At 42.3% G+C, this 27,918-nt stretch overlaps 1 protein-coding gene across 1 annotated transcript in view; it reads left to right on the top strand.

Annotated features, from left to right (window-relative positions):
• TGFBR2 (transforming growth factor beta receptor 2) overlaps nucleotides 1-27,918 on the top strand; it is a 61,775-nt gene that overhangs the window by 16,369 nt on the left and 17,488 nt on the right. Inside the window, exons 2-3 of the mRNA XM_074150627.1 lie at nucleotides 11,742-11,913; nucleotides 13,578-13,768. Coding sequence (XP_074006728.1) covers nucleotides 11,742-11,913; nucleotides 13,578-13,768 — 363 coding nt within the window. The remainder of the gene's footprint in view (nucleotides 1-11,741; nucleotides 11,914-13,577; nucleotides 13,769-27,918) is intronic.

Raw genomic sequence — 27,918 nt, 5'->3', positions numbered from 1 at the left:
GTATCTGTGTTTCACAGTACTATCTGTCCCTTTTATATCGTCCTTTCTCTTGAAAAAAATGTATTCTATAAACAAGACTGCTCTGACTCTTTCAGCATCCTGTGAAGAGGAGACATCTGCTAGGTCTGTGTGCTGCTGAGGAAACAGTAAGAGAGAGTCACGTCTCTTCTGAGGAGACACCTGTCCTCTCAGATGTCTCCCATAAATGTTGTTAAATGACTTGAGACACCAAAAGTACTTTTTCTACACTTCAAAGTCAAAATAACCTCCTGACTACATTCGTAGCGGATTTAAACAGCTTTGGAGCCCATCCTGAGGTGCCTCTTCAAATATTTCTGGGAGGAACATCAGTCCTCAGAGTGCTCCCCACAGTGTCATAACCCACACGCATAAGTCCTAGTCAACTCCCATCTGCCCTTACAGTGATAATGCCTGGGAGAAAAGAATAACTGCAGAGCCCTTGTTTCCTCTCCAGGAAGGGCTGTGACATCTCCTGTCTCAGGGCAAGTGGTGTTTGAAAGCTGACTGTGCTTAGGTTGGAGACAGCAGCAGAATGCCCGTGTCCCTGGTGCAGTGGGCAGCCTGACCTTGCCCCAGAAGTAACTGCAGACGAAGATCCACAGAGACTTTTCTCTGCCCTCGGCGGTGCTGCTGCTATTGAAATACACCGCATTGCATTACCCAAGCCGTGGGTTCCCACTCCTGATACCACATTCTTTATTGTGTTTATGTAGTCAGATAGTTGTCTAGACTGGAGTACTGTTCTGGGTCAGACTGGCCTTTTTGGAAGGGGAGGGAGGTGTGGTAAGGTGTGGTCTGATTCCTCTGGGAGGGAGGAGAAAGCGCAATGAAGGATGCGAACAAATAACCAGACCAGGGGAGCAGGACTGCTGGTTTTTTGCAAACTGCAGCTGTTTGTGCAGATACTTTATGTATGGCCTCACTGGAGAGAAAAGGAAAAGGGAATATCTTTTGTGTTCACAGTGCTTAAGAAACAAATTCGTCATTCTCCATGAGGCAGAGAGTTGTTGCTCTCAAAATATGTGTTTCCTTTCATCAAGAAGGAACAACATTAAAAATAAGGTGTCAGAAAAGGTGCGTGAGTGTGAAGGAGGCTCTGCAGTGGCATCCCCAAAGGAAAGGTCTGCTAAGGGCTCTTGAAAGCTGCTTCTGGTGGGAGCCTTTCAAAAGGAAGATGGGTATGGCCTTATGACTTCCAAAATTTGTCGGGGAAAGTGTGACAGTGGTTTTAAGGAGGTATTGCTAAAGCAAATAAAATGAAAAATAAAAGCGTGAAATGGCAAACACAAGAGTGATACTTTTTCTAGTTCACCAAGCGACCTAGCTGTATCAAAGGGAACCTGGGGGAGTCAGATGTAACTTTGAATTTCCTGTTTTGTGTGATTTGTCACAGTTTTAATGTCTGTGCTTCATTTTCACTACTTTAAAAAGCAAGCAAAAATCTTCCCCCAAACTAACATGTCATGACCTTTCCTGGAGGTTCTCTGAGACCAGAGAGGGTTTGCAAGTACCTGCCAGTCTCCTGAGTGAATGAACAGTATTAATAAACATCTGGTTTTCTGTATTAACTCTTCATAAGGCACAGCAGCTGCTTTTAGGTATTATTTACAGTTTCCTCTACATTTTAGTTATCTTAGTCTGCACTTTTGAATACCCTGGAGTCCAGTGGATGTACATTTAGCAGCAGTTTAACTGTAGCAAGGCTTAACTTCAGCAAGAGTTAACTGTAGGTTCAGGGAAAGGATTTGGCTTTTTGCCACCTGAGTTGATGCCTGATGCCAGCATAGAGATCAGTGTTTAAATTATTACCATTTTGCATTTGGAAGAGATTATTTTCTGCCATCTATCTAGCCTTCCTTATTCCTGTTGAAAATGCTGCAGGTAGATAGTCAAGTAACATGGAAGCTTTTTCCACGTACAGAATTCACACCTCTTGAGATTATGGTTGATTTAAAAGTAATTGAGTAAACCACAACAACTTTGTGTGGTGATTCTCAATTCTTACACTGGCTAGACTTGTTCCTGATATAACCTATACTGAGGTAAATGAGCTTTAAAAGGATTTGACGATCCACATGCAAAACCGTTAAAACCTCTGCCCCTTTAATTTAACCAGTTAAACTCCTGTGGTGGTGTGTGTATGGCAGGCCAGCACTTAGTTACTTGAAGCTGTTTGGAAAGTGAAGCTTGACAAGGCCATATACAAAATATGAGTAAAGCCCTGTAGGAGTGTCATTTGTGAGTGTTTGGCCAAGCAAGTACGTTACTATTTTTGATGTCTGCGCGGCTTTGGTTGTGCCGCGGTCTGTGGGAGCTGAGGGCAGGGCTCCATCTGCACAGCGTGCTGTGTGGCTGCCCACTCTGGTGTGACAGTGATGAGCCGGCACGAGAGTCATCTGTGTAAGGAAGAAGTTGGAACTGTACTCATGTGCCCACCAACTTTGTCCATCACAGGTACCAGAAATGCAATTCCCCATGGGAAGGATGGCAGGGTTTGGCAATACAGTATAGCAGGAAGCTCATAACACTTTTGGAGTTACCCTCTTTGTCCCTACCATAAATCCTAATGTGTTCTGCTTCTCAGAAGTTTAGCAGAAGATGCAGCAGCCGCTTGCCCTGTGACACAGACTTCAAAACTTCTCTGCCTTCCTCCCACCTGTAGCCTGTCCAGTGAGGAAGCTCCTAAAAAAGCAGACAAGATTTGTCTTTGCATTAAGCAGATATCATAAGACAATATGATCTCTTGTCCTAAGTGACAGGACAGTCACCAGGACTTAGTGGCTTAGGACTGCTAGTAAGTAATAAAGGGATGCCTTTAGGTAAGCAGCGCTGATACCTTAAGAATATGATTCATTTTTTTATGATCTCATGGATTTTTCAGTTTGTGTGTAGCACCGAGCACATTCAGTAGCCTTGCAGATAAACTGAAGAGCCAGGATGTGTCCCTATGGAATACTTCAAGGCTAATGGAAATAAATTGGCCATTACATTATTAGAAAATATCCTAAAGTACTGTTCCACCTGTGCTGGGAGATTCCTGAATTTCCATGTTGGAAACTGGGAGTTTAATAAATAGGCCCTTGAAAATAGGGTTGAATGACTCCTGAAGGTGGACATTCCTCATTTCTCTTGTAGTAAGCAAGATAAAAGGAAGAAATACAAACTTAGCTTTTGGAGGGAATATGTGCCTCTTTCAGGACAAATGATTCACCTTCCCCAACGCCATCATGAAGAATGATGAGCCCTATCATATTTTGAAGTAGGTTGTTGTTGGTGGTGTGACTGTAGAGGGAGCAGAAGTGGAGAGAGGCATGTTTCTATAAACAGGCTTTCTTAACTAGCTGAAGGGAGAGGTATGATGAGTACAGATACTCCATTCAACCTACTTAGAAGACTCAGTTTTATGGTTTTGTTTTGGTGAGACTCTGTAGGTGAGAGAGGAGGCACATTCGTGTTTTTCTGAGTCAGAATTGTTTCTAATTGTGTATGTTTTAAATGCTGGAGGTTTTGCCACAGAGAGTCTTCTGTCATGAAAAAATCTTTGCTTCCTTCTATATCACAGAAATAACCATAATGCTTGAATGACTGATGTCTATTTTCAGAGCATATAAGTTGGAAAAATAATATTTGTACAAAGCTGAAGTGTTTATAATCTTTCAGCTCTGTTTCAAGTGAAGTAATGGCAGCTTTCACTGGGCAGGCAAGAATACAAAAGGAGGTGAAGTTGCAGGATATGCTTTTTAATGGAGAGGTCAGAATTAGCTGTGCAAATGTCAGTTCTGAACCATGAATCATGATTATTCCAACAAAGCAGGAAAGCTGTTTTTCCTAATCCTGTGAACCAGATGAGTATTGCTGTACTCGGTTCTCACTGTATATCAGAAGTCACAGAAGGAGTTAACCACCAAAGACAGCTCCCAGTAAATTCCAAACTTAATGCATTATGCAGAAAAAAACTAGACCCTGTAGCCATAGCTGAATAAATTGATCTTCGCGTTATATCACATAAGGTTCTGCGGTGCTGTGTGCTGTTTACCGGCTGTGTTAGGGAGGCTGCGGGTTAAAGTCAGAAGATGAAATGTCCCTTTGAGTGCCCTATGGGAAGCCATCATTTAGATTTTTTTTCAGTCTTTTTGCCTGGAGACAGTATTCTTTTGTTCCGCCTACCATGGAGTGCTAAACGGTGGCCAGAAAATGTAGAAGAGAGCAGCAAGTTAAAAATCCGCAGGTAAAAATCCATCTCATTATCTGAAGCAACAGAATAATGTTATTTATATTGCCTGTTTTCAGAACGTGTTCACACTTCTTTTGTAAGTGCTGAGCTGGAGTCTCCTCGCACTAATGTCAGGCAGGAGTCACGGCAGGGAGCTCCGTTCTTAGGCGTGTTTGAGGCAGTTCACTGCCATGCCCTGTACCAGCGAGAAGAGCCCAGCCCACAATTAAAACTGCCAGTGCTTGCTCATTTTGGAAGTAGTGGATAAAAATAGTGCTATTTTAATGCTTTAAATACAAGAATGGTTTTTATCGTCCAGATCTCCAGCTTAGTATGCTGTTCCCTCCCTTATTTTCTCTGGTTGTGTCCCTCCCCCCAGCTCCTGCCAGATTTGATTCTGTTTCTGTGTCAGTGCCTGCAGCAATCCCTACAGCAAAGTTTTGCCAGTTCCGCTTGCTGTTAAAAGCCAGGCACTTCCACTGCAGAGACGAGTGAAACAAAGTTTTCGAACTCCTGCCCCTTTTCCTTTTGTCTACTCCTTCTGCACGTACCTTCCCCTGCTCCTTGCCTGCCAGTAGGCAGTTTTCCCTATAAATATATATTATATACCTATATAAAATCTATATCTTTATATATATTAAAAAATAAATATAAAAAATAGTGGTTTCCCACATTTCGGTGCAGTTCATCCGTGGCCTTACTGCTGTGAAGCAGTTCTCCTGCTTTGGCCTTACTTCAGCTGGGGGTAGCCACACTACTTCTGACTAGGGCTTAGCTTGTCAGAACAGCTTACCTAGTCTGCCCTCTTCTTTCCTGGCAGGCTTCTCAGTTATGGCTGAAGAGCAGGTCACAGCCCACACAAAGTGTTTGAAGGCCTGTGGGCCCCACTGGGCCATTCTTTCTCCCATCTCATAGTGGCTGCTTTGTGATAGGATGGGTTGTAAGGCTGTATGTGTGTCTCGTTGCATTAACAGTTGTGTTATTGCCATCTTGTTACCAGAAACAAAAGCTCTCAAAACCAGAAGCAGTTTAGGGAGGAGATATTGCTTTATTCGACACTGGGTGCTACGTGGAAATCCACAGATCTGGCACGCCTTACTGGGGACATTCACCCATTATTTATATCCAAAAGATTCTTATTATTCCGCCTACCTAATACGTAACTCCACCTAGGCTTACATATTCATTAGGGTGACCGAGGAACCCTTTTGCACATGTATTAAATTTTCCAGCATTGGCAAAACGCTCCTGTACAAGCGTGAGTTCCTCGGTGGTCGTTTGGGTAGGGATACCTTTCCTCATATTATCCTTTTAAGGTATTGAGTCAGAACAGTAAAAGTTCACTGTAAGTTTGCCAATTTCTTGAGGATGATAAGGATGTCCTTTGAAGTAGCCACAGCTCTGTCTTAATTGGTATAGGAGTACATCTTTTGACATATGAGAGAACCTTGAGGTGATTAACTACTTCTTGTTATCCCATCCTTATCACTATCAGCTCAGTGACCAACTATTTTCTCACAGAGTAAGAAGTTCAGTGATTAAGTCATTTTAGTTAGCATACGGTTATAAACAAAGCAGAGGCCTGCCTTTGGTAACAATCTGATTAGCGTGACTTGCATTTTTTTCAAATGACAGACAAGAGCCGTTATGTGATAGTGAGAAGCCATGACATGCATCTCCTCCAAGTATCTCATGAAGAACTGTCCTCATAAAAAGCAAGTTATTTTGGTCTTTATCCTTTGCAGAGCCCAGATGAGGTTTGATCAGGCACCAAAGTAACACAGAGATCCCAACCACTTTGCAAACAAAAGTGCAATTGGTACACTTAAGGGCATGTCTTTAAGTACTGACTAAGGCAGCTGTTGTGCTAGGCCAGAAGGCTGAATATCAGAAGGAGACCTAAGAGGTGAAACACCTTCCAAGGGGCAAAAAGGGAGTAAGTTGCTAGGGGCAGACCAGGGTGATGTCAGTGACCTGTGACTATATATGATACAGATCAAGGCAGAGAGATTCTGCAAAAGAATCTGTAGGAATGTGGTTTTCTGGAGTCCAGCCACAGGGATAGTTAAAGATGTGATGAGCTAAACACTGATGGAACTTGTTTTCCCCTGACGTATTTTAGTTGTGTGTAAAAGATAGCTCATATTTGGCTTTACAGAGGCTGTCTCAGCACTCTTGATAATCGTTAATAGAAACAGTCACAAAGGTCCTGTGCCCATGGTAATTCTGCAAGGGTAAATCATAGTTGAGATAAAGGCCTGCAGCCCAAAGCAGGGTCCAAGACAGTGTGAACTATGTGACTTCATACTCACATAGTGAGTATGGGAATATGTATCACAGAGTGACACTCCATTTCAACTCCTGATGGCATTAAGTTCAGAATTGGCAGTTGTAACTGAAAAATTGAAAATACATATTTCATAGGGTTACCACTGAAGGTAAGTTACTAGGTGAGTAACTATGGGAGTTACTAGTGATCTGCAGTGTTATAGATCCTGTGTTTTTATGATGAGTCATATGATAGCTGACATTTTTCTTGAAGATCAAGCTCCTGGATTCCAGTGATTTATTTTATTTTTATCTTTTCATTTTTTAAGTTAGACAGTAGTAATTCCACCCTTCCATAGCCAAAGTTTCAAAACATGACTCAGATGCACTCTAAGAGTCCAGGCAGAAATGGCAGTTAAAGGAGAACCCAGCAGTTGGTTTTGGGTTGGGTTTTGGTTGTGTAGTTTTTTTCTTCCTTTATTTCCATGGTCTCTGTGGCTAGTCTCGTGATTTTCTAACTCATAATTTTTGAATCTTTGGGGTTGATTATGGTTTTGTCTTTTCTTCCTTGTGTTACTACACTGAACATAATCAGTATAATTAAGAATAACCATCACGATATATCCAGGTCTTAAAAGCAAAGCTTGGATCATGCATTTTCCTTTACTTGTTCCCTCCTGCAATTAGTTCATCAATATTTGTAAGACAAAGAATGTGGTTTTACATCATCACCTCTCCACTTTCATGATGTGGCAGCATCCCCATCACTATCAAAGTTCTGCTGAGGTTATAGATCATGTACTGGGGGTGGTAGGCAAAATACAAAAAAAATGCTGTGTTTAGTACTGTTCCTGGCTAAGCCTGAAGTCTTTCTGTTGGATAAGAAGGTAATGCAGCTTGGACGTTCTTCACAGCAGCTACTGTGCCTTCCAACCACTGAGATATGATATTGTGGTGCTGTGCCCTTTGGGAGAACAATCTTCTTCAAGGCTTTCTGATAAAGGTGTTCTCCTCCTTCCAGATTTCCATGATGTAGTGAAGTCTTAAATTCAAGTCTCTCCCATCAAGTGGAATTGTTTCACAGCAGCTGAGTAGCTGAGTTCCTATCTAACATCTCCCTCAGCAATTATTTTTTTAAAGGGATGGGATCTATCTGCTCAGCAATGCAATTTTATATGTATACATGTGCCAGAGGCGCTGGATGAGAGAACTGAAATGCAGTAACAGTATTTTACAAGATAGGAGTAAGAGAAATTGGCTGCTGTTCTCTGAAATGCATCCTAAGACATAAATAAAGTTTTCCAGTGTAAATATTCCCAAAAAGACAGCATGTTTGTTTAGGCTTTATTTAAATGTTGGCTTTTGAGAGTTCTGTAAGGATACTAAAAAATAAGAGGAATGTAAACTATATCCTGAGGCCTCAATGAAACTTACACATCTACAAACAGTAGACACAAAGCAAATAACTTCAAGACAGACAATAGACTTTAGGTGCGGTGCAATGTTTATAAGATCCTGAGAAATCGTTAAAAAGACATAAACCATAGATTAAAAGTGGTGTCCTGCAAGCCTGGCTCTGCCAGAATCCATGGAGTTGATATTTCTTATGTGGCTGCTCTGGTGTCTCTTCCATAATATCCAGCCCATGTGTTGGCTTGCATGTTCCATGAATTTTAACCACGGTGACTGATCTGTGCTGAACGGGTTGATTGAAAGCTTCATAGCCAAGAAACCACAGTCTTATTTGGAGCCCTCTCCATGGACAAGGAAGCAAGGAAAGCTAGAATTAGGCTTCCTGTAGAAGTCAAAATAAGAAAACTAACAGTAGAGAGTAGACAGCAAAACTCAAATTTTAGGAAACAAGCACACATTTTAGGACAGCTTCCTTCAGATGTGCAAATCTGTATTTTCTCCTTTGACTGTCCCATTATATCCACTTTTTTTTTTTTCATGCAAAATGAAACGTTGCTTCTGTCCATAATGTTCAAGTGACTTTGGTTTTCTGAACAGGAGAAAATCTTGAGGTGTTGGCTCGTGGGATATGAAGTGTGCAGCAGGATAGGGAAGCATTTTTAGAGATTGACATTCAAGTGACTACAAGAAAAGGAGCAATCTTGCTGGTCATGAACCACTCATTGCTTGCTTGTGGACCCCTTAGGGAATGAGTGAATACACTTCCCTAGAGAAGAACTGTACCAACTTGTCATCCTCCAGACAGGATTTTGTTGATTAGAGATAGGTCTGAGTTCATGTGACTTAGAAGGAGATCAATCTTTCCTGGATTTCTAAGTCCTCAGAGTCTAGTAGCAGTCTGTGATCAGACGAGAGTGATATTGAGATTCACATCTGATTCCAGATTTCATCTCAGACCCTTTGCAGAGGTTGATTTCAGCATCAGCCTGACAGGGGAACGTCAAACTTGTCTTTAGTTTGGAACTAGGTGGGTTAGCACAGTGCCAGACTGTATTAATGAGCAGCACACCAACACTTGTTAGAGCAATGTGACGATATTAGGGAAAGTAAACTGCAGTTTCACTTTAAATCATAGGTCCTGAAGCACAGAAGAAAGTCTGTCCACCTGGCCAGTTTATCCAATACCTTGAACTGCCAGAGGCATGAATAGAGAGGCGCTGCACTGTCAGCCTCTATTACAAGAATTTTGGGGAGAAAATTCAAGCACGGTCAGTTCTGGAAGTCTTAAAACCCCATTAGCTTTTGCCAGTAATTTAACCTGTTCAGAAATTAGGTGGCCCTAACTACCCAGACTTCTGCTAGTAATTTAATTAAAGCCTGTCACTCTAACTTAGAAACTTAATGTTTATGACCTTGCAGTGGATTGTTGCTTTCCAGATAGCTTTTTTTTTTTTTTTTTTTTTTTTTTAAATGAAGTTGCTTGGTTTGGAGATCCCTCCTTGGGAGAGGTCCAAACATATTTTCATCCGTTTGTTCCAGTGGGTGAGTCTTGGCAGAACCTGGCATGGCCAGGGTTGGCACAGGAACAAGCCCAGCCTCTCAGCAAACATAATGTGCTTGAAACAGTTTACCTAAGGACACACCTTCATGTGGCTTTTGGCTCCAGTGCTGCGGGCACTAGAGAGGACTGAGTTGTGTCTGTGCCAGAGGCATCCATCGTGAGACGGCTGCCCAGTGAAGCACAGAGCCACATGAGCTCAGAGCTGAAGGCAATGTAGATGCAGCTCAAGCCTTTGCAGTTTGAAAAGCAGATGTCTTTCCCCAGTGCTGTGAGCCGCTTGGCACCCTGCCACAGGCTTCCTGTGTGAACTTGGGTGAGTCACTTCATCTCTCCCTTGATATTTGTCTGTATTGCTTATCCAGGCTTTTAGAGCCATAGATTGGCTCTTGCTGGGTAGGGGGGCAGTCCCTCATTATCAGGTTGTTTTGATCATTACTGGAACCCAGATAAATTAATACAGCTCTTAGTTTCTCTTCAACATGTGGTAAGTAAGAGGTACCATCCAGAAGAGAGGAGCAATTTGCCATAATGATGATTATATTAACACAGATTTTATAGAACACTAGATTCATGACCTTTTAAGTTCCTACCGCACCTACTTCAATGAGGCTTTGTTCTTCTGCGTGGCTTCTGGGAGTTGTTGCAACACAAATAATTAAGAACAAGAAATGTTTACCTGGGGCTTAAAATTGAGCCAGCCTGTAACATACTGCCAGCATTCTCCACCCAGTGAGTGCTCCCAGTGATCTCACCATAACCCTCCCCTCTGTATAGGATCTTCTTCTATGCCATTAAAGTAATTGGGAGTTTTGCCACTGATTACAAAGGCAGTAAGATCAGAGAGCTTAGGTCAGTACTAGAGCATGCTAGTGACGAGAAGGATGTGTGATTTGGATGAAGAGGGAAGACTTCTCTCAGCACAACAGCTCAGAAATCCATTGAAAATGTTAACGAGAGGCCTTTTTATTTCCTTCTGGAAAAAGCATGTATATTTAATTCCTGTAATAAAATATTCTAATGGTAGTAAATAGTGAAGTTCTAGAAGGAAAAAATTGATTTCTCAGCTAATGGAGGAGGGAGGAGGAAATTACGAATCCCAGGCTGCCTATTATCGGTTGACTAGCAACATTTGGCCACAGAGAGCAATATAAACATAGTTTTAACACACAGGTGGGTACAAGAGAAGGGCTGTGCTATATGAAGCCAAATATCTCCTTAAAGTGGTTCAACCTACTTTTCCAAATGTATTACAAAGTGACTCAGACTGAAACTGTTGTAGATAGTCTGTTCCACTTCAGATAGTTGCATATTCATTTTAGCCTTAGAAAAAAAGTTTATGTTGGCCTTTTCTGTTCCTTGTAGTCAGACTGGCTTTTCAAAATAGTTTTTGAACTAAAAATGTGGTTCCTGAAATTCATACACTGGGACAAAAAAATGTCTCTTCCCTTACTGCTACCACACTGAAGCAGATAGTGAGTACTAAGACTCAACCAGTAAGCAAGTAATTCTTTAATGCCTGGGTGCAGAAATGTAGCTGTTGGGTCGAAGTAGACTTCTGCAAGACAGACTGTCATTGCAAATTAATTTGAGTTCAAGTTCCCTTGAGTTGCCCAGGAAGACTCCAGTAGCCTTACATGAGCTTCACAGATGCCCTGTTGCATTTCCAGTTTGAGTTTCGTCCACAGCCTCTGGCAGACCATCTGCCTTAAGTTGAAAATCAGTTCCAACTCTGAGTTTCAGTAATCAGATTAAGGACAACACCTAGGTTATGCTTCAGATGAGTAAAGACAAACTTGCAAAATTCATCATGATCCATGTCATAGTGATGTCACCCACCTAACATGAATTTCCCCTATGGTATCCACAGTTACTTTGACACACAGACCGTGGTGCAATATATTGTACATGGGGGACAGATGTGCTGCCTGTGCAAAATGCAAATGGGTTACTGCAGGGTAGTTATTTCAGCGCAAACTGGACTCAGAATAAGCTTGATTGTGCAAATTACAAAGCAACTTTTGCTCCCTCTGAAGTCAATAGAAGTTGATTTCACTTTTCAAATTTCACTTTGATTAACCTGGTCTTGACACTGTGGCACTTGCTCTGTTGTAAAGAAAATTGGTAGCTGTGAAAGATCAAAGATTTTCTAATTTAAGGTGGGAGGGAATATTTGCTGCTGATGAAAACCTTATCTTCATAATGAGCTATAATGCAATCTGATAATCTACCATTACTGAGTTTCCTTCTCTTTTTTTTTCCCTCAAGCTGAAATTATGTCACCTGTAGACAGAAATAAGGAAAGTGGATTGCAGATGCCAAACCTATGCAAATTTTGTGACATCAAAGTAACAACCTGCTCAAACCAACGTCTGTGCAAGAGCAACTGCAACATCACTGCTATCTGCGAGAATAATAGTGAAGTCTGTGTAGCTATATGGTAAGTTATTTCTTCATACAGGTGGGGATGGGAGCACACCTTCATTCATCATTATTTAGTACTTGCCTCGATTGCTCTGATATTCAGAATGTCCCTGCTACCTCACCAGGCTTTGCTCTCTCGCTTCCAACTCATATCTGTGCTCAGCATTCTTGAGAGTTGCTTCAGGTTAACAACAATTCTGATATGAAATGTTCTGGGGATTTTTTTCTTCCAAAGCAGTTCTGTTCTATCTTATGCTGTTACTGGAAGAGAGGCATGTTTTTACTCAAACCATTATGCTGCATCCAACCACAGCACTCAGAGTAGAAACAGATTTGAGACTCAGAGGATTGTGATGGAATTTGCTGAAGACAGACAATTGTCTCTCAGGTTTCATAGTGAACTAGATTATGTAGATCAATCATGGGAGACTTACTTGCCATGTGTAGGTAGAAAGACTTTCTCTTAATGGTAAAAAAAAATCTGTGTATGTAGTGGCTCTGATGTAGGCATGTTGCTTTTTTATATAACATATGTCTAGGTTCAAAGAAATCAAGAGTATATGAAAATGAGTTGTAACACTTTTTTAGGATTTGTTGACTCTAAACTTGCATTCTAGTCTTAAAACTGGGGTTTTGCCCTTGCATAAATGGTAAGCCAATCCTACCAAAGAAAAACAGAAACTCTCTTAATGAGTTTGTAAGTGGACAAAAGAACAGAACTGAGTATTTTCAACATTGCTGCTGGTTTAGGAACACAATTAGAACCACTTACAGAAAGGCATAATTAATTTATTTATTGAGGGATTAGTTATGTCCATTGACTTGAAGAGAGATGTTCAGCGTAAATGGAAGCAGACACTTGAAATGCAGGATCAGTCCAGTGTGCTGTGTCATATTTGTTCTATGCTCCTTTAGTAAGTGGTCAGTGTCTATTATTGCTATACAAAGTGGCTGTAGTACAATTTAAGATACATTCTGGATTTTTCATGACAATTTACCCAAAGGACAAATGATTTGAGAACTGTATTTACAGTGCTCTTTTCCTCTGAGTTTTGTGTCAAGAAAACGAAATCTGTGGACCAGGATAAAACACATGAATATGGTCCAGATTATCAGCTGTAAATATGTCTCTGACCGTGAGGCAACTCTGTCTTGCACCAGTTCTATGGTTGGTATTGATTTGTTTTTGTTTTTAAATTATAAGGATAACTCCTTCAATGCAGAAATTGTGCTGATTGTATGCTTCAAAAGCAAAACGAAGAGGCCAACTCACTAGAAATTCCTGAGATTTTGAGGAAATAATTCAGTTTTTATCATAATTTCCCACAGATTTTTACTGTCTGCACAGTGACCACAAAAACCAAAACTATGTTCTGAAGTTCACAGCAGTTCATTGAGCATTAGTTTAATAATTCTGGGTGAGATTTTCAAAGGCACTCATTGGAGCTTAGTGGTAATATGATACAGGAGTAGCTGTGCCATTGTACAAATGCCCCAGCGTGAGGAGCCCAGACACAGCCAAATTTACTCCATTCAGGAAAGCCGGAGAAGAACATATGATACTCTTTTAAATCCCATTTGAGTTCTCCAAAGAGGCAAATTTTGGGCAGGCGCAGTTCTGTCTGCTCCCTTTGTAAAATATTCCTTCTTTGATTTCAATTTTTTCCTTTTCATTTTTAGGAGACAGAATGATGAAAATGTGACATTAGAAACGATATGCCATGATCCCCAGACAGCACTGTATGGTCACATGTTGGATGACTCCAGCTCAGAGCAGTGTGTGATGAGGGAAAAAAAGGATGATGGGGGACTAATGTTCATGTGTTCCTGTACAGGTGAAGAATGCAATGATATGCTCATTTTTCTATCAGGTACGTTTAATAATTTATACTGCATTCCTAGGCTAAACCTTGCAAGTATTAACTGTCATACCAATGGATTTTGGAATAACATTTTGTGGAGGAAAAGTTCTAGTGGCAGGAGCTATTTTTGTCTCTTAGAAGTCTTGCAAAATCTCAACCTTTTCCGTGTTCAGAGATTATTTCTTCTTGCTGGGCTATCCTCCTTTTGAAGTAAGTCTGAGACTCAGCTAAAGATACTGAACTTAAAAGCTGATGAAAAGAAAGATGAAAGCAAGATGTTTAGAGTTGTTCTGTTGACACACCAAAATGCAACATACGCTAATTACATTATAAAACATAAACAAGAGGCAAATGTCATAGTTTAAGTCTTGCCTTTTCTAAAAGGCTGTATTGCCATAATGTGACATCTATATATACAGATACTACTGAATAACTTGGTAGAATGGGAATTTAAAGTCAGCTTCTCTGTTGTAACTGACCATCTGTACTTGTTTGGTGGTGGGCGTGAAGTAGCTAAGAAGGTTACTTCACTGGTGGAAATGCTACCTCACGCTTACTATGGCACAAGGCCGTGTATGTGTGTTCAGTTAAACCGGTGAAATCTGAGCATAGACCAAATCAAAAGTGCACAACCTGTCCTCATTCTATTTCATGAATGCCTATATAGACCACTGCAAATACTGTAAAAGCAGTGCAGGTGTGTACAGCACTGGTGGACCTCATGCTGCACACACAGATGTGCATGTGTGCACATGCACACCTCACTTTATTTCCTCTTACTTGCTGGATCCCACAATGATTCTTTAACTGAGACTAAGTCATGTCTCTCGCAGGTAAATGTGACACCTCATGTGGAGAACTTTGTGGGCACCCACTTCTAAACGAGTATGGCACACGTTCTTATCATCTGTAAGCTCTTCAGAAAAGGATGTAATAGAATCTTCATTATCTGAGATAGCAAAGGGACACTGTTTCCACTTTTGGGAAACATGGTGTGTGACTGTAATGAGGTGGACAACTATGTGAGTGGCTTCTAAGTCCCACCTCCCGGTCCTTCAAGAAGGCTAACTAGTTTAGGTTGCAAAACCACACCAGATTAGTAAAAAGCAAGCTAGAAAGTCTTAGCCTCCCTTGGCCCAGGCTATTCATATCTCGTGCCACCTCCTCCTCTCTTCCTCATCCACTCCCCAAGCTTGATTTGAAACCAGACAACCTGACTGCTGATCCATGGTTGTACAACCAACCCTTACTTGGGTGGGCTTTAAAGGAGTTGCAGTAAATACTGGTATTGATGTGAGCACAGGTAGAAGACCCAGGACCTGGTTCTAACAGATTGCCTTGATTTTATTGAAGTAAAGTGTTCCCAGTGAAAAGATCTTACCCTACGTCAGCTGTCTAGAGATTTTATACAAAGCAAACCACACCCTTGTGGATTTTGGCTAATTTGTTATAAATTAGTCACGTTATAGCTGTTTCTCCTGGAGCTATGTAGCTGAATACAATCGCTCTGACAAATCTGTGTCTTCTGTATGTATGTTTATGAAAACAATTCCATAAATTCAACACCAAGTGCCTTCATTCCCATCAACTCTGCAGTCCCTCTCACTGTTCCAGAACAACCTAAAAGGAGCTGCAGTATAAATTAAAACCCAGTGTTTTTACCCTAATTCCTTTCACTCTTCCGAGTGGAGCTTCTCCTTCTCAGTCATGTACTGTAAGCACTCTAGGTGACACATGAAAACTGTGTCTTGCATTCACATGTAATAAGTGAATAACTACAGATAAAAATTAATGTAAAACTTCAGTCTGTAACATTTCCAGTTCATTCACAAACACAAGCATTAACTCCAGTTGGGAGGAGGGAAAGTTGAGGCTTTGTCATTCCTTTTTTATTGTTGTGGATTAGTGTTTCTTTTAAATGAAAACAGCCCCTTTGGGTTGCTTGCCTGGTTAGCCATGGCAGGAAGACAAACGATTTTTACAGTATCAGACATGCGGTTTCCTGTCTGTGTTTAACTTTGAGCAGAACATCACAGCCAGCTGGTCCACGGCTCCTCCAGACAACTAGATAATAGCCTGTAATAATTTTGCCTTTGGAATGACTGTCATCCAGATCTATTCTGTACATTGTTCTTGCCTTTTTTTCTCTCCACATTTCTTGTACACCAAAGAAAGAATTTTTGCAGTGTTTTTGCACATCCTATAGTTTTAGAGAGTAGAAAAAAGCTAGTCTAAAAAAGCCTGATCAAAAAATGGTTATACTCATTTATTAGCAGAAAGTGAGACTATAAAAAAAGATTGAAATTTTTCACCTGTTAATCACATCCTTTCCTTTCAAGCTATTGCTATAAATTATCAATGTTCTAGTTCTTCTTCCTCCTGGGTGCAGACTTAAGACAGACCAGATTTAGTTTGTTCCTGGTGTTTCTGAGGTAAGAAAGAAAATTGTGGCTAAGGCAACAAGTTCTAATTTCCACCAGAGGTTAGTCACTATTTTCCAGTGATTCACAGCTGCGCTGTTATTGCTTATAGAAAAATCAGTTTGTAGCACTGTTGGCTTGTATCACTCTTGACTGTGAAGGGTAAATCTGCTGACTCCATTTTTAGACACAAACATCTAAAGATTTTGGGTAGCAGGAGGTGTCGTGACTCACCCAAGGGTGAGGCTTTGGAAGTGTTTGAAGTAGTTACATCCAAATCAAATGCTTGTTTCTTGTACGAACTTTCATTTGAATTGCCAATCTGCAAAATAAGAAACACAGAGTCAGACATGTGCTTAAATGTGCCTGTAGTTCTGCCGTGTCAGGGGGCTTCTGACCTTGATTCCGATCCCTGGCATTTCAGGCCACAGGCAGCTGGTGGAAAATACTGTGTGCAGAATCGCTCCAAACAATTTTTTTTGTTTTGTAGTTCTTGGAGAAATATTACACAGGGGACAGGTAGCCATTGCAAATCTGACTACTCTGTGTTTATTTTTTAATCCCTTTCTTTTTTGCCAAACAAAATTGTGGGTGACTGGCAAGCAGCTTACTCCCATGTGGTGGAAGAGTGCTTATCACAGCAGAACTCAATGCCAGTCTGTTTTAATTATTATTTATTCAAATGTCTAATGTCAGCGTTACCAGAAGGCAAAGCCAGGGAGCAAAACCACTGGAAAAGACTAGCCAAAATCGGCGGGGGGGGAAGGCCCTGGCTGGCTAGAGGTCGGCTAGGTAGCAGACAGGAGCCTGGTCCTGCTGTCATGGAAAAGATGAGTGCAGGACTGGACTACCAGGGTTTTTTCCTCCCTGGTGTCTAGTTGTGTCTGATGGATCTTCTGCATCTTGCTTTGCCTTCTTATGTTTTGACCTGTTGTGATGAACCAGTCTGTGGTTGTTTGCGCAGTTATAGGCCTCCCTTGGTGTTTGGCGGCTTGGTTCCTCAGCCTTCCCTTCGCCACACCATCTCTCAGCCTCTATTCATCAGCCAGTGCAAGCATGACAAATGCCTAACAAAGTTCTTCTTTATTATCAATCCTAAGCTATTTGGCTGAGGTCAAGGCTTGTTTACCCAAAGGGACTGTGCTCTTTCCAGCCTCACGTCTGACCCGTTCTCTGTGGGCAGAGGTGACCAGGCACTCATTGTAGCAGAGGCAGTGGGATGCCTGCATGTTGTTGAGTGCATGACCTACCTGCTATGCAGTGCAACTTCTCCTGTTCTGCAGGCTCATTCAGACACGTTCATTCAGCAGCATGCAAAAGGGTGACTCCAGCACTGGAGGCTGCAGACAGGAAAAGAAATCCTTTAAGTACTGTTGCTGTTCTATACACAGTTGTTATCCTGGGCATCAAGCTCAAGTCCAAGCTAAAATGCAGAGAGCTCAAATTTTGGAAACAGGATTTGCAGACCTGTAGCCCAGCTCTATTTGGTTTAGAGTCATTTCATTCTTATAGTTTATGTGGTGATCGTTTTTCATCCTCACCAGTTTTGCCATGCAATGCAGATCTCCATGCAGTTTGCAACTGAGGTGCCTGTGGGATTGTTCAGGTAGTCTCTGTTTATTCCTCATGTACTGCAAGATGAGGTCATTGCTTCGGGCATTCCCACCACACCCATTTGTAATATTGGAGAAACCTTTAGCAGCAACAATATATACACGTTTTAACAATTATCTGAGTCATCCAAACAGTTGCCTTGAAATATCAAAACTTCAGTGATAGAGATGACTGTCAGGCCAGCAAGTGTTTATAAGAATAATGAAGCTAATTGGGGAAGTGTATCGGAGGGGGAGAGGGTGTTCTGCTGCTAACAGTCTTCACATCGATCATGGTTGTAGTAAGTTTGCTAATTGAGAGTGTAAGAGACATAAGTATTTGATTAATCAGTTGTGGCTGAGTCATTTGCCCAAACGAATTGCAGCCTATGGATTTGCAGTGTCAAGTGCTGTGATTGCTCACTGTGTACAGTTGTTACCTGGGAGACCTGGTGGTGTTCTGCTTCCCAAACCACGGCAAGCATGCCTGCATGATGCCTTGTCCTGTGCCCAGGTGGATAATGTTTTAGAATTTCCTTAACTTAGGATCTTTTGCTTGTCTCTAACATGTTGCCCCTGTCTTTTCCTTTCTTTCTCTCCTCTTCCTCTCCTTATGTTGTGGTTTAACTCCAGCCGGCAGCAAAGAACCACATGGTCGTCGCTTACCCCCTCCAGCCCCCACTGGAATGAGGGGAGAATCAGAAGAAAAAGGCAAAACTCGTGGGTTGAGAACAAGGGAGTTTAATAGAACAGCGAAGGAAAGAGGAAAACAACAACAATAATGCTGATAGAGGAATGTGCAAAAGACGATTAATGTACCACTGCTCACCAACCGGACCCCAGAAGCCCCAGTCTGTTCCCAAGCAGTGATTTCCTGCCCCCTACCCCAGCCAGCCTCCCCAGCTATAGACTGGGCTATATACTGGGCATGGCAGTCACATGGTATGGAATACGGTTTGGCTAGTCTGGGTCAGCAGATTCCCCCTCTCCCTGCTGTGTCCAGTTCCAGCTCCTTGTGAAAATTAACCCTATCCCTGCCAGCACCAGGACATTATCCACCCCTTATTCTCGGATCTTACAGTTTCCAATTAATTGCCACCACTTTTCCCTATCTTTGATATATATGTACATATATATGCACATACAAATATGATTCCCTTAATCTATGGAATATGCCTCTAAAATGTCCATTGAGTCCATTTAATCCATGACTTTGGGCTCCATCTGTTAGAACAGTCTCTCAGGGTAGGGGAGATGGTGTGTGATGCTGGACTGTTGCATGCTGTATTTGGAGCTCGCGGCTGGTGTATCTGGTGCAGCCCATGACCACAGTCTGTGGGTTGAAGATGTCGATCTTGTGGAAGTTGCTGGGTGCCAGCTGCTGAGGTCAGTTCTGATCCCATCACCGCTGTACTTACTCATTTTCACCAAAGTTTATCTGTCATTAGTTTGGGTTATTCTTACTGCAGTACAACTGATAGCAATTATAGTAATGATGACATACAGTGGCAGGGTTATTTAGCAATTAACATCCTACAATTTGATTCATTGGCTATTCTCATCCAAAATCAGATCCCCATGAGGTATGCGCTGGACCTCTCCATCCTTACACATCACCCACCAAGGACACTGAGGTCCTTGAGCGAAAGCAATCCCATGGGTGGGTTTGCCTTTGCCTGAGGCAGGACTAACCCAGACTGTCTTCCCTAACATGTTCTTCATGTGCACTAGGAGAACTTTATGCCTTCTGCAGTACGTGAAAGTTCTGATTCGGCAGGGTCGGCTTGATTGATAGATCTCCTGTGTTAACTAGCCAGGTAGCTTTTGCTAAATGTATATCCCAGTGTTTTAAAGTCCCACCACTCGTTGCTCTTGGTGTAGTTTTTAGCAGCCCATTCTATCATTCTGGCTCGATTCACCTTATCCTTCAGCGGCTTCTGCAACTCGTCATGTAGGACTCCACACATCAGCCTTCCACTTTTGATGCTTTTCCACAATCTGGCAGGACTCATCAGTGAACAGGTCATATTTATTCTCATTTTCTGGTAGTTTATTACATGGTGGAGCCTCTTCTGCATGTGTCACCTCCTCCTCTGGTGATATTCCAAAATCTTTGCCTTCTGGCCAGTCCATGATCACTTCCAGAATTCCTGGGTGACTGGGGTTTCCCATTCAAGTTCACTGTGTGATCAATGCAATCCACTTAGTCCACATAGCATCAGTTGCATGGTGTGTGGCAGGGACCCTTTCTTTGAACATCCAGCCCAACACCAGCAGTTGAGGTGCTAAGAGGAGCTGTGCTTCTGTACCAACCACTTCCGAAGCAGCTCGAACCCCTTCATATGCTGCCAATATCTCTTTTTCAGTTGGAGTGTAGCGGGCTTTGGATCCTCTGTATCCCTGACTCCAGAACCCTGGTGGTCTCTCCTGGTGCTTTCTGCCAGAGCCTCCAGGCTGTGGTGTAGAGCACATTTTTAACCTCTTTTCCTGCCTGGACTGGCCCCAGGGCTACTGCATGAACTATTTCCTGTTTAATTTGTTCAAAGGCTTGTCATTGCTCAGGGCCCCATTTGAAGCCATTCTTCTTATGGGTCACTTGATATAGGGGGCTCACAATCAGACTGTATTCTGGGATATGCATCCTCCAAAAACCCACAATGGCTAAGAAAGCTTGTGTTTCCTTTTTACTAGTCAGTGGAGACATAGCTGCTATTTTATTGATTGCATCCATTGGGATCTGACGGCATCCATCTTGCCATTTTTTTCCTAAAAACTGGATCTCCTGTGCAGATCCCTTGACCTTACTTCATTTTATGGTAAAACCGGCTTTCAGAAGGATTCAAACTATTTTATTCCCTTTCTCAAAAACTTCTGCTGTGTTGCCCCATGTGATGTTGTCATCAATGCATTGGAGGTGTTCTGGAGTTTCACCCTGTTCCAGTGCAGTCTGGATCAGTCCATGGCAAATGGCAGGGCTGTGTTTCCACCCCTGGGGCAGTTGATTCCAAGTGAACTGGATGGCCCTACAAGTGAAAGCAAACTGTGGCCTGCACTCCGCTGCCAGAAGGGTTGAGAAGAACTTGTTAGTGATATCAATTGTGGCATACCTCTTGGCTGCCTTGGACTCCAGTTCATACTGAAGTTCTAGCGTGTCTGGCATGGCAGCACTCAGCAGCGGTGTGTCTTCATTCAGGCCATGATAGTTAGCTTCCACTCTCCATTAGATTTTCACACTGGCCATATGGGACTATTAAAGGGTGAGCAAGTCTTGCTTGAAGTCCCTTCAAGAGGATCAGAAGTAAGATCAGGCCTTCTATTCTGCCTGCTGAAAACTGGAGCAGCGCTTTTTCTGTAAAAATCCCCATTTGTAATTGTTCTTCCTTGCAACTCATGTACGTGTGCCTGTAGGATTGGGGTGGGTTGTCCATCCCACTTCCTCATCTCCTCTCCATGGTCACACAGGGTGCCTCTATATTCTCTCTCTTGAGTAGAGAAACTCCTATTCCTGATAGCTGAGGTACTGGCCTGTGCAGGTGGGGAGTAGGGTCTCAGACTTAAAAGCAGATGTAAGACTTTTGCACAAACAGCTGCCAGGCTGTAAATACTCATGTGATGACTTGTCCAGTGCTCAAGGAGCAGCAGAAGAGAGGTGATTACAGCTGGACTGCTTCCAAGTGAATTTTAACAGAGGCTTTCATTAATCTGTTTTTCTGTTACCCAGCTAGCTCATTCAGAAGGTAACTGTCTTCCAGCTGCCCCGTAAGAGAGGTCAGCAGCATTGTGTAAGGTTGCACAGAGCCTCTCAGGGCTCCTCCGTTGGCTTTGCTCCCTCGCTTTCCTCTTAGGTATTCGCAGCCGCAGAGTCCCACCCAATGCCTGCAGCTGTGTGTAACCAAAGGAGAGGCTGTCTAATACTGAACATCTGATTCACTTAGTGGGATAGAAAGGAAATAGAATGGAAAGAGGCAAAAGAAGCCAAAATTTTGTTTTGCTCTGTATTATTTATATTGTTTGCTTCCTAGGAAAATAACCATGCAGAGCTCAGTTACAGATTTGTGTAAAAACAAACTAAGCAGTGCCTTTCCAGTCTGGTTGGCATATTTGTTACAATTTGCATCACTTGAGAGCTTAATAAGTGTGGGAATGTGGCCAACCTTTTATCAGGTTGTCATGGAAGAGACTTTAATAATTACAGACAGAAACAAACTGTAACTAACACTGGCAACATAATATTTTGGGAAAGGTTGGAGGGGTGAAACTCAGGCTGAGAATAAAAATAGTGTTTAATGTGTGGCATCTGTTGGAACATATTGAAACTGGAGAGATTGATTTGTTCCAGAAAACCACCAGCAAACAGCAGCAGACACCAAGTTGTATAACTGAGGCATGTATCACACAAAACACAGTCACATCATGTAAAGTTAGAACATGTCGGCTTTCAAATCACTGAGTAGGAAAGCTCAACTACAAAAATGTGTGAGAGATGCCATGTACACACAGTGAGTGGCCTGTTAGAATGGGAGAGATAAGAAGGGAATGCATCCAGGGTTGGGACATTTTAAACAAATGGGTGCTGTGCCAACAAACCAAGGAATTACGCTTTCTCGCCAGCAGTGAGGGAATAAAACAGCAACAAACTATTTGTTCTGTTTTAGAGCTTAAGAGTTTCTTAAATCTCCTGGGTGCTGGATAGCATACTTGGCAAACAGCTGAAAAATGAAATTTTGCTTACAGTAGATAAAATATCCATTACATCATTGCTGCCCTGCCTTTTCACTGAAGTAAGGCACCCAGAAGCAGTTGCCTGCCTCCCGCCCCCGTGACTAAGATGCAGCCATTGCTGTCAGGTGACAGATGCATATGCATGACTCTTCCAACATGTAACCCATATAACTGGGTCACATAACTGGGGATTTTCCCCGGCCATAACAGAGATGTCTTGAGTCCTGATTACCTGATTCTGGGTAGTCATGTGCCAAGGGCAAAGCTGCTGCCCCTAGGGAAGAGCAGCAGTGAACATGCCACAGCTCTCCAAAACTGCGCATACCTTACTACCTTAAGGCCTTACTACCTCTCGGGAAAAGAGGTAAGTGGTGGCGCTGGACAATGGCCTGCATTAAGTGCCCTGAGGGCTGGGTCCGGTTTGCCAGCTATATGTTGACTGCAGAGCAACATTCAGGCTGGCAAATAACCAAAAGGTCAAGTGAGTGAGTTGCAACACCCTTAAGCAAACATCCTTAGGGCTCAAATTCTGAGCCATGAGGATGGCAGTGCTTTAGAAGGACAACTTTAGAAACAGATTCTAGAGATGGCTTTAACCTTGTCACTTCTACTATCTTTGAGCCCCTATAACAGGCCAGGCAGACCTGCCAACTAACAGAGCTAGTGCCTCTCTAGGAGGCTGCTTCAGCAGATATTATGTTTTGGATACCCTGGCAATATCCTCTTTAGACTAAAAGATGAAGACATAGAGCTCAAACACAAGTTACTGGCCTTGACAGACTTGGTTTACCTAGTCCAAAAAACTTCTTGTCAAATTTAGGAACTGGCTGCAGGACTTTGACTTTCAGAAAGGTCTACAAAAAATGTCAGGGTTTATTTTCCACTGGATAGCAAGATAGAGTCCACTCTGGTTTTAAAGTCTGGTAATCTCTGTCTTCTGCCATCAGATTGTTAGCAAGAGCTGAGGCAGGGGTGGAACTGATTTCCTACCCCACAAAACTATTAAGTTGAAAAAATATTCTTCCTCTCCAGCAAGGGTGGAAAATTAAAATGTTTCCAAGAAACTGTCAAGATAAAAAAAAGCAGGTTAGTTTGAGGTGCAGCAGTTGAGTTTGATTATTTCCAAGTATTTTGTGTCAGGATCGACCATTTTCCTAAGGAAGAAGCCTCCCCCCACCTCCGAAAAAAGCTCCCCACCCCCATCCAGAAAGCAGAAAAAGCAATGCCTGGAAAATTAGCAGAAGTTTTTAAACAGAAAAGTTGGATCAACTTTCAGACTGCTTTTGTCCTCAAGATAGAGGTTTCAGGGAAAAGTACAGGAACGTCAGAAACAGAGTTTCTGTTTTGAAAATCAACATTTCCTATCTAAAAATGTTGTGCTGAAGATTTGCAAGCCATTTTAATTCTAAAAAGACCAAAATCAGGAAGGTACATGAGACACTGAACTACAGAATTTCATTGTCACTTGAGGATTCTTCGATAGGGATAAACTAAGATACCCCAAAGACCTGCTCGGCATGAAACTTCATTTCACTGAAAATGAAGCATTTTATGGAATTAGTTTTCATCCAGAAAGTAGCACTAAAGAGATGGGCAGACTTTTCCATCTTTTATTGCCTAATATCTTGCCCAGAAATCGGTACACACGTAAGGTTCAAACTCACATTTTGCCTGATTTAGAAAAATGAGAGATGAAAAGCTCTTCCCTGAATCAAACAAGAGCAGGACTTGAACTTGGAGCTCCCATACCCCAGACTAGTCCCCTTACTGGTGGGGATTCAGCACTCACATCTCTTGCCAAATTGCAATATTTGAACAAAATTCTGTTTATGCAAAAACATTCAAAAAAATGTTAGTTTTCATTCCAGTGTGGAATTGAAACCAAACTTTGAAACCTCAGAATTGCTGCAAAACGGAGTTGTCAGCTCAAAGGGCTGCTTTGTGTCTCAGGATCCTGCAAAATAACTAGATCTCAGGCCCGTATTTTGGGACTTTATATTTGGGGGTGGGGGTGGGGTTCAAAGACACTAGACAAACCTGCAATATATCGGTGTTGATACGTTTAACCTGAGTTCTGCCGATATCAAATATGTTCTTGCCCTGCGGTGTGGCTTTGACTAGCAGTTGAAGAGGCAGCAACTTTAGAACTCGCACAAGCAGCACCAGCACTGATGTTACTCCGTCAGGACTGGCTGTGCATTTCTGCTGCCTTTTGAATTCAAGTGTGGGTCCTAATTTTATTGCCATTGTTTTATTTCTTGTTTCCAAAGTTCAGTGACACTGAAGTCCAATCAAAGGTGCCCAGTCCAAGCTAAAGAATTTGTGGGCAAGGCGCTGTTGTGCTTTGAAGCTTCCTGACTGAACAGGGGCTGTACAGTGTTTCCATTTTCCTTGGCACCTGAGCCGTATTCCCTAAAGGCTTAGGTAGTGTTAAGGGTTGTTGCGGATGGCTTGTGCTTAGTTTAAACTCCATACAGGAAGCTTTCTTTTAGCTCAACTACTCTATTGTTATGCTGTATTAATAGGCTTTTTTGAAGCTTAAGAAAGCACTGATCCTGCCTAAATAATAGTTCTGGGTGGGGAAAGTTATTTAGGAGCCTGTTTGCAAAACCTGAAAGGCTGATTTACTTAACTGTTTCCTTGCCTGCCAGTGCAGCCAGGTTTTGATCATTGCGGCGTTTAGAAAGAGGAAGCTGCACTCCCATTTTTGAAATGCTGGGGTTTGAGTCATAGGTATTTATTTATAAGCAAATGAACATATTTATTCTTAGATTCCTGTCGTCAAGCCAGAGAATGCTGGCTAGCCATTATGCAAACATACAGATATGCTCTGAATTTTCATCCTGCCCTGACTTTGTACATAGATTCAACTGAGAAATACCCCAACCTTAGCTTGTGCTGCAGGGGCCGATTTTGTTTTGCTCATATCAGCAGTCAAAATCAGAGGCAGGTCTGGAAGTGCCTTGCTGTGACCAGCCTTCGGTGCCATCAGCTCTTTGCTGCTGCTGTCCCCTTTAATCCTCATGGCAAGCAGCACAGTCCCCTCCTAAACTCAGGGTTCAGCCTTCTCAGTCTTGACACTGTTCTCCCCGTTGGGCACTCATTCTTGCACTTCCCAAGCCTTGAGTGGGACTTATATAGCGTCTTAAAAACTGAAAATGAGTACACCCTTTGTCCCTGCTGCTTTAGGTGGGGATGTGCAGCCGTATGCTTTTCACCCCCGCCTCCCTACTTCCTCCAAGGGACAGTGCCAAGAGGATGTGTCACTTTGCAGCAGGGGTGCAGGATGATAGAGTGCTCAGGGGAAGTGGCCAAACTGCTTAGCTTCTGCTTTGATTTTAAAAAAAAATTCATTCTTTTTCAAGTGACATTTGCAACATCAACAGTTTCTCCCTTCCACCCAGAAATCTCCCTGCACCCCAAGCAGAGCTTTCTCTTGTGCAAAAAGAGGAAGAGCCAAAGGGGCCATGAAGTCTGCTGGAGACTTCTCGGGCCAAAATAATAAAGCCTGCTCTAGGGCATTATAGGAATGATTGGAGACCCTTTGATAGGGAGCCATAACAGTCAAGGAGTGGAGGCTTTGGGTGAGTTTCTTCTTTGTTAGAGCTGAACATGCCCCCAGGAACCTCCAACTGCTTGTACTCACGGGGAGAAATTTGAAAGAGAGCTAATAGAGCTTGGGGGTTTTGTCCGCCATTTAGAAAGACATTTGTATTTCAAATATTTGGGCTATATATTGCAGCTTTGTAGCAAAGAAAAAGGGCTTAAAGGGCCCTAATGAGGCATGTTCATCTTTGTTAAAAAGTATACCATGTGATATAGATGACATTTTACTCAGTTCCAAGAGCAGAGTCCAAACTTCAAGCATGCTTCCCTGTGGTGAAGAAATACAATTGAAACAGAACCCCAAACGTTCATCAAAACTATGTTACCTGATTGTTACAGATCACAGTTGCATTCATGCAGTTGTGGCGGGCTTCTAGCCAAAACTCTGAAACAGCTGTCCCGCAATGTAATCAGTTCTCTTCCACTGGGGTGTTCCCCAAGTTCTTTATAAAGCAGATTTTCTAAGAGCAAAAAATGCACATGGGAATAAGCAATGCAAATCTCTTTGCGGACAGTGACATTGGACTTTCTAAATATAATCCTCCAGCAAAGGCCATAAAAAACCTGGATATTTTTTTTCCCTCTTCAACATGCTGAGAAGCAGAAGGGGTGCCTGTAATCTGTGATGGACTTTTACTTCTTTAATTTAAAATTTTAAAAGTTTAAAATTTACTAACATTTTGTTGCCAAGGGAAATCATTTGAAAATAAGGATGTGTGGTTTGCATAAGTGTGGAAGAAGGGATTGGTTTAAAAGGTTCTTTTGCATAAATGAAGGAAATACATTCTTTGTAGGTGCTGCTAGTGAATACCACTGACCTGTGCTAGCCAGGAATGTCAGCACCAGAAAGGCACTTCCTCTTCCTTGAAACCCTATGAGAGAGGTTAGGATTGAATTACTTGCTTTGCATCTGGTTGATGAACCTTTCAAAGAGAGGAAGCACATCCTGGTTCAGCATTCAGGCCTTCTTCCAAATAAAGAAAAATGTACTCTTCAGATGTCCTGTCACCTGCCTTTGAATAGCTGATGGTTCCTGTTGCCTGTCAGCTAGCTGTGTTTCTAATGGAAATGTGATTATATGTGAAATTGGAGTGTCAGAGGTACTGCTTGTTCCAATTGTAAACCCTTTTCCCCCACCCCTTTCGGCATTGCTCACCTTCATTTTGAGCGGCACAGAGTAGGGGAAACAGGTTTGTGGCTAAGGTAGTAAGTGGCAACTTCCCTTCGGAGCTTATTAAACTTTTCTTTTTCTTACTGACTTATTTGGCCTGATACACAGAACCTGGGTCAGGGACATTGCTGTAATCATCCGCCAGAGCATCACGCTGCCAACACAAGCCGATTACTTAACTCTGTTTGCAGCATCAGTTGTTTTAGTCCATTCAGGTTATACTCCCAGGGTTTCTCCCAATCAGTCCCCTCCCCCGTGGAAAGATAATATAGTACATTTTCTCTGACTCAAAGGAAGAACTGGTCTGGGAAAGTACATTCCCATGTGTCCAATCAAATCAGGTTCAGATAAACTCTGACCTTCCTTCTTTAATCTGTTTTCAGAATAAAACTGTTCTCTTTTAAACTGTTTACCTTCCATAAAAAATATCCCAAACTGAACTAGAAGGGTCACATCTAAAGGTGATAGGGCAGCTCTTGCCTCTAGAATAATGTTCTGTAACATTCCCAGAACATCTCCCAGTTCTAGAGTATGTCTCTGCTGTGTTTCTGTTCCCTATCCCTATGTGTTCCATCTAAGAATATGTTAGTGTGTGGACTGCACCAGTTTGGAGTGAACCGTCAACTGCTTTACAAGGCGTGTGACACA

Source organism: Numenius arquata, chromosome 7 (assembly GCF_964106895.1).
Source record: "Numenius arquata chromosome 7, bNumArq3.hap1.1, whole genome shotgun sequence".
Taxonomy (NCBI): domain Eukaryota; kingdom Metazoa; phylum Chordata; class Aves; order Charadriiformes; family Scolopacidae; genus Numenius; species Numenius arquata.
Note: the sequence above shows the minus strand (reverse complement) of the source record. Positions and strands in the feature narration are given on the sequence as shown.